The 6,726-nt window shown below is 31.5% G+C and overlaps 1 protein-coding gene across 2 annotated transcripts; it reads right to left on the reverse strand.

Moving 5' to 3' along the window:
- Positions 1–2,544: 2,544 nt before the first annotated feature.
- Positions 2,545–6,416, reverse strand: LOC143904562 (UDP-glucosyltransferase 2-like). 2 transcript variants are annotated; one of them, XM_077419363.1, is made up of 6 exons: positions 6,375–6,416; positions 5,228–5,709; positions 4,020–4,390; positions 3,631–3,850; positions 3,317–3,536; positions 2,545–3,083 (listed from the first exon to the last, which is right to left on the reverse strand). In XM_077419363.1, the coding sequence occupies exons 2-6, from the start codon at positions 5,703–5,705 to the stop codon at positions 2,789–2,791; spliced, it is 1,584 nt and encodes a 527-aa protein (XP_077275489.1). In that variant the 5' UTR covers positions 5,706–5,709; positions 6,375–6,416; the 3' UTR covers positions 2,545–2,788. The 2 variants fall into 2 exon arrangements, with proteins under 2 accessions (XP_077275489.1, XP_077275488.1); XM_077419362.1 differs by lacking the exon at positions 6,375–6,416 and adding an exon at positions 6,216–6,358.
- Positions 6,417–6,726: the final 310 nt, after the last annotated feature.

Genomic DNA, 6,726 nt, shown 5'->3' on the forward strand with positions numbered 1-6,726 from the left:
AAAATTTGTCTCAAATAAATTCTAAGGTCTGAAAACAGCAAAAAATTAAGAGTAATCCAAAAAATCAAAATTTTTTGCTTACATAGAACAAACTAAAGAAAAAGGGTCTAAAAAATCGGTTACACCCTGAAAAGTATTCTTTGTAGTTCTCAGATGATGTGTGATTTTTTGGAAATTTTTAATTCCATTTTAAATGACTGAAAAAAATCACCGACGCAACATCAAAAAAACGATGAAATCGAGGGTTTTCGAGATCCGAGTCTCGGACTTTGACGGCGCGTGCAAGCTAAACGACTGACTTGACGATAAATGTTGTTCAGATCATTATTGTAGATAATTTTACGCTCTACAAAAAAGGTACGTATAATTAATTACCCTATCTTGCTTAGTTTTCGAGATATTTGAGAAAAAATAAAAAAAATTGCGTTTTTTGTTGATAATATTGTTAATAACATTTTAATGCGCATTAATTATGCGAAGCAAAATTAATCCCACTTACAGCACCTTAAATTAAAGCGATTCATGGTAGTTGGAACCTGAAAAGAGTAATTGGAAGGTTCGATGTCTAATATGACTGGCCTACATCCTCTTCTAAAAAGGGCATGTCATCCATACGATCTATCGAATCTATCGAAATATTGTTGTCGCTTTTCCGCTTATCTCGTCCTGCTGCCGAGAGATCATCCTATAAATACTAAATAAATTATATACATGTATAATATAAATATAAATAATTTTAATTACACACACACACACACACACACACACACACACACACACACACACACACACACACACACACACACACACACACACACTACGTTTACGCGAACGTTACTTCTGTAGTAACTTACGATAATTCCTTCGCGTAAACGGGATTTTGTAGTAACTTACGATAATTTACTCCGCGTAAACGAGTAAATTATCGTAAGTTACTACAGAAGTAACACTCGCGTAAACGTAGTACACACACACACACACACACACACACACACACACACACACACACACACACACACACACACACACACACTATCTGTCACGTATACTATGTTTACGCGAGCGTTTTACTTCCGTAGTAACTTATACGATAATTCCTCCACGTAAATGGAGATTATGTAGCAACTTATGATAATTCATCCCGCGTAAACGAGTAATGCCGGGATTACGATGAATTTAACGTAACGGGACGCGACGGACGCGAAGTAACGTAACGTGAACTTAAGAAATTACGATCGCCGTAACGTGAAGCAGCGTGCATTTCAGAAATGATTTGACAGCTTGGTATGAATAGAAGGTTAAGATTAAGGTTATCTTTAAATTACGGCGATCGTAATTTCTTAAGTTCACGTTACGTTACTTCGCGTCCGTCGCGTCCCGTTACGTTAAATTCATCGTAATCCCGGCATAAATTATCGTAAGTTACTACAGAAGTAACGCTCGCGTAAACATACAGTTTGACAACTTTTACAAGGCAGCATATACGTACGTGTTTGTACGATTTTGTAGATACACCTTCCTTCTTAAAGATCTCTCGGCATCAGCTCTTTACGGTCAATACTTATATATATTTCACTATCTGTCACGACGGGGCAACGGTCACGACTATCACACACTTACACTTATCCTTTTCTAGGTTGTAAAAATCTGTCACGCACTGCGACAGTGCACGAGTGCACTCTTGTGTCAAAAATGGGAAAGTGACACACCAGCCGCCATTTTTGTCCGACGTGGACGTTTCTTAAAAAAAAATTTTCCACATTTGGTTTTTGCATTGCAATATCTTCGCTCGTAGGGCACCTAACAAAAAAAAAAGATTCTTATTTATAAATCAAACCCCAAGCTATCGATCGAACCTACTTAGAAGTTGATCCGTTCACTCGTTATTGAGATCTCAAAATCTCGGATACTCGCAACTCATGCGTTCGCGTAAAAGAGTCACGGTGCGTCTCGCTTCGCGCGTACTTGGCGCGAGACACTACCGTGTCTCTTGATATATATATATATATATATATATATATATATATATTAGTTTCTAATTAAATATTATTGTGTCCTGAAAAAATAAAAAAAATACATCCGGTGCATCGATTGTACATACACACAAGACGAGCGCGAACTCGTGATAGGAGTGAAGACTGGGGTTCGCCCGGGGACAAGGACAGTAGCGTAGAGACCGTGAGAGCTATTGATACGCTTGTGTGATTCCCGAGAATAAAGTTCACAATATATCGCTTTCATTAATATATATACAATAGAGGAGACTGGGGCAAACTCGACACGAATTTTTCAAAGGCAATTTTCAACAATTAATTAAAATTTTCAAGCAAATTCAATGGTACACATTTAAAGAGTGTTTCTCTATATGTATATATGTATGTGTGTATGTATTATTAAGTATACTTAAAACAAAGTAAAGTAACAATAAGAAATATAAAATTATAGGTAGGATATGTTTGCATCCTACAAGAAAATACAATGTTTTTGTATTTATGTACAGCAAATATTTTAAATTCTTATACTAACACTTCTATTATGGAGCGATTTATAATAATTATTATAACATACACATTGGATAAAACAAGAAAATTTTTGCAATAAATCATAGTGGCATTAAAAATATCTTAACAAATGAGTAACTCACTGCCTACCACCATGTTTTTTATTCTTTTTGAATAAATTTTATTTTTTAATTTTCGAACTCTTATTGTATGAGATATGAATATTTAAATAATTTTTTGATATTTTAATTCTTTTGTTAATATAATGATGCTGTGCATATTAAAAGTTAATTAATCTTTTTTTTAGTAACTATTGACATTTTTATAAGATTAAATATCATTTTTAACAATTTATAAATAATTATTAGTGTACAAAATAACGTTACAAATATGGCAATTGATAAAATTGCTATAACGTCTATTTCGTATTTTTGATACCAAAGTTCATGAGCGATACTGCTACGAAGATGAGAAGCACCTTTATGACGAATGACGAATTCAATCCACCAAATTACATGCTCCAAAGGATCATAAGGTTTATCTTCATTTAGTGCTTTAACTTCGAGCATTTTTTCTTTATATCTAGAGAAAAGTAATAATTTTATATAAAAAGATCATGAAGAAAAGTAGTATATCTTATATGAAAGAAAATGCATTACTTTACAATTGCATTTTAATTATAATTATATGAGAATTTTGTATGTGTAAGATATAATGTTGCGTGGAAAATTAGACATTTCTCTAAGATAATTAGATTTCTACGAAAATAATTAATGACATAACCCAAGAGAATGCTTATGTAAAAAAATGATTACCTTTTATCGGTCAATATATCTATTATGGATGCGTTCAAATTTTTTCTTGATATATCCATAATATTTAAACGTTTTGCAACTCCTAAAGATACCATTTTGTTAACTTGAGTATACTGATCAGCTACTATTGGTAATCCTAAAAGTGGTACTGTATAATAAACAGCTTCTCCTGTACTTTGAAGTCCACCTTGATATATGAATAATTTAATGTTTGGATGAGCTGCAAAATGAAAAACGGAGCGAAACGGCTAATGAAGAAATATGTATAAACATATTTTTATTAATCTGATTAAATTATGACACTATATATTTACCGAGAATGCTCTGTTGAGGAATCCATTTAGCGGTATAGATATTGTCAGGTTTATTTGGCAATTCGCTGTCATATTTCCATACAACTTTGTATGGCAAACTTGCAAATACATCTCGAAATGCGTTTTGTATATGCTCTGGAAAGTTTGATATTATGATATTTGTGCCTAGACTCATATAGATAAATCCATTCGGTGCATCTGCTAAAAATTCTTTCAAGTCCTGAAATAATTATTCAATTTTTTTATTATACTATATATTTCAGAAGAAAAAATATATTGTACACATATGGAAATAGATTTTAAATATAAAGCAAATAAAATGTATAATTTTTTAATTAACGAATTTTTAAGAATGTACATAGTTTGAAACGTTTGAAAGCAATGATTACCTTCGGTAAAGCTGCGGGTTTTTTTGAAATATGAAAATTTCCAAGTACTACAAGATTAGGCATTGTCGGTCTAACAAACGAGAGAGCTTCTTGTTGACTGTGGAAAACAAGACTCATGTTTCTTTCCATATCTCTTATGTTTGGTATATTTTTTCCGAGATATTTTTCTGCTATCGCTTGCTGTTTAGAGTAAAAATAATTTATTGAGCAATATATGTGATACCACTGACGAATAAAATTTGTTATTCTCCGCCACAATGACAGATTCAAACCGGTGTCATCTCCCATTTCCCAATTCGAAGGATGTGATGACAGAACAGGTGCACCGAGTAGATAATAAAGTGTATTACGTAATCCAAATGATGACACACCTGTAAATAAATATAGAATAAGTTGTGTAAACGTGAGTAATTTAAACAAGATTTGAGTTTAGAAAATTGTGTAAATAATATCATTATATAAACATATACGCACATGTCAAGATACATGAAAAATAATTAATCAGGCTAATTTTCACGTTTACATTTTATATAATTTTTATGTTTCTTTGGATTATATAATGATGATGCAAAGAGAATAAGAAATATCTTGACATTAAACCATGTGGATAATAACATTATATTTTTTAACTAATTTTATAGACAAAATTTATTTAAATAGAATATATAAATAAGTAAAGTAAATAAGTTAAATAATGTGGGGTTTAATAAGTATTCGAAGATACTGGATATTAAAAATTTTTAAGTTGAAATAATTTATAGCTTTCTTCAATGTTTTCGCTAATATAAAATAAATGTTTAAATTTTTAAATGAAACATTTGTAAAATAATAATAAGAGAAATAGGATCGTAACGTTATACAATCAATTAGAATCAAAACCCATGCGATCCAAGCTTAGGTCTTTGACAGCCTTATATTAGTTTCTGTATACATATATGTCTATATATATACATATAATTTTTTCAACAAACTGCGCGCCGATTATTTGTCGGACTTAAAACACAGTAATTGTTACAATTAAAAACCCTTCCCTCCCCGGAATTAAATCGACTCGATTTAATTATCTAAAAACTGTAAAAAACTTTATTTGTTAGAAAAATCATATGTATATATATAGACATATATGTATACAGAAACTAATATAAGACTGTCAAAGACCTAAGCTTGGATCGCATTTGTAAAATAATTTCATATATCATTATTCTTACCTATGAGAGGTGCATTAAATCTATGCGCCAAGGCATAGAAGCTAGGTACTTTTATAGTTTCTACAATTACTAAGTCGAATTTTTCATCACTATCCGGTGCATACATCTTACGTACTTTTGGATGCTTAAAAATGTTTTCTGCTACATCTCCACTCAAAGGCCATATTTGTGTGCGTGATGTACTTAACCACGCATGAGTCCCCGCTATAACGTTTTTAGCGAAATTTAATTTCATTATCTGGTAGTTAGATGGGAAGTTGATTTGTGTCAAATTGGTTAAACTAGGATCATTGATCGGATCTGTTGTTATAAGGACGACTTCGTGTCCTCTTTGGCTCAAAGCGATCCATAATGATTGATAACAAATTTGGTGACTGTAGGATGGTATTGGAACAATCACCAAGATCCTTGCAGTTTTTACTGGTGCCGCGATGTATAAGAAGCTTATCCAAAATATCGTTTCAGCAATCGGCTTCATTTTACTGTCAATAATAAGCAGAGCATAGTAAATTAAATTATCATCGATGATAATTTAATAAAATATTTTTTCTTATTTGTATAATTGTTCTATTCTTTTATTCGTATAAAGTTCACATATTTCTTCATTAATAATGAATAATTTGTACACACAAAATATTTATTGCAATTAAATTATGAGCAATATTGCAATGCGCTTATTTTCAAAAGTGTATATTTGATATTTGTAGCAAATAATTCATTCCGCAATTAGGTTTTTTTTTGCTGCACTAGACTGCACGAAAACTTCTCTTCTTGCTTTTGTCAAATATCACAAACATACCTATTTTACTATAAGTACAGGGTTCACTTGAGTACAGAGTAGTGTACACTAGTTTAGCTAAAAAGCAGATCTTACTTGTGTTTTCTCAAAATAGATGAAATAATTAATTATTGGTACAAAGTTTTTCTTATTTATCAAGTACGTATCAATTACGTACAATAAAAATAGAAGCAAGAAAAATTTACTCACGACTTCCAATTTTTAAAAAATGCTCGTAAATATCACATGCGATGTTTTTGAAGCGAGCTATTTCGTACACCCGACTAACACGATAGGAGGAACGTACACTATAATGAAGAATATTCCACTCAATCTATTAAGTGCGAGATATAAGTTTTGATAACTTACCCGTGTGACTTCTAGTCCCGGTCTCTCCTAGCTTTAAAAGAGAACTTATCTTACCATGGTATGCTCCCCACTACATTTATGTGGAGCAATACTGAGATAACAATTTTGAATAATATTTGTTAATAAAATTCTTAAAATTTATGCTTTTATGCTTTCATAAAACGTTTGAAAACTTGTGACATGTGTCACACTGCTATCAGTAATATTATATATGAATATGTATCAATTAAGTGCACTGAAACGAGAACGTAACTTATGTGAGACTTTTTAAAACGCGATATCTTGATATTGCTGTTACCGGATGTGTATGTCGACGGAATATTTGAATCAATGTGCTTACGGCCATATTAAA

This window comes from Temnothorax americanus, unplaced genomic scaffold (genome assembly GCF_048541705.1).
Source record: "Temnothorax americanus isolate GAGA-0224 unplaced genomic scaffold, ASM4854170v1 Scaffold54, whole genome shotgun sequence".
Classification (NCBI taxonomy): domain Eukaryota; kingdom Metazoa; phylum Arthropoda; class Insecta; order Hymenoptera; family Formicidae; genus Temnothorax; species Temnothorax americanus.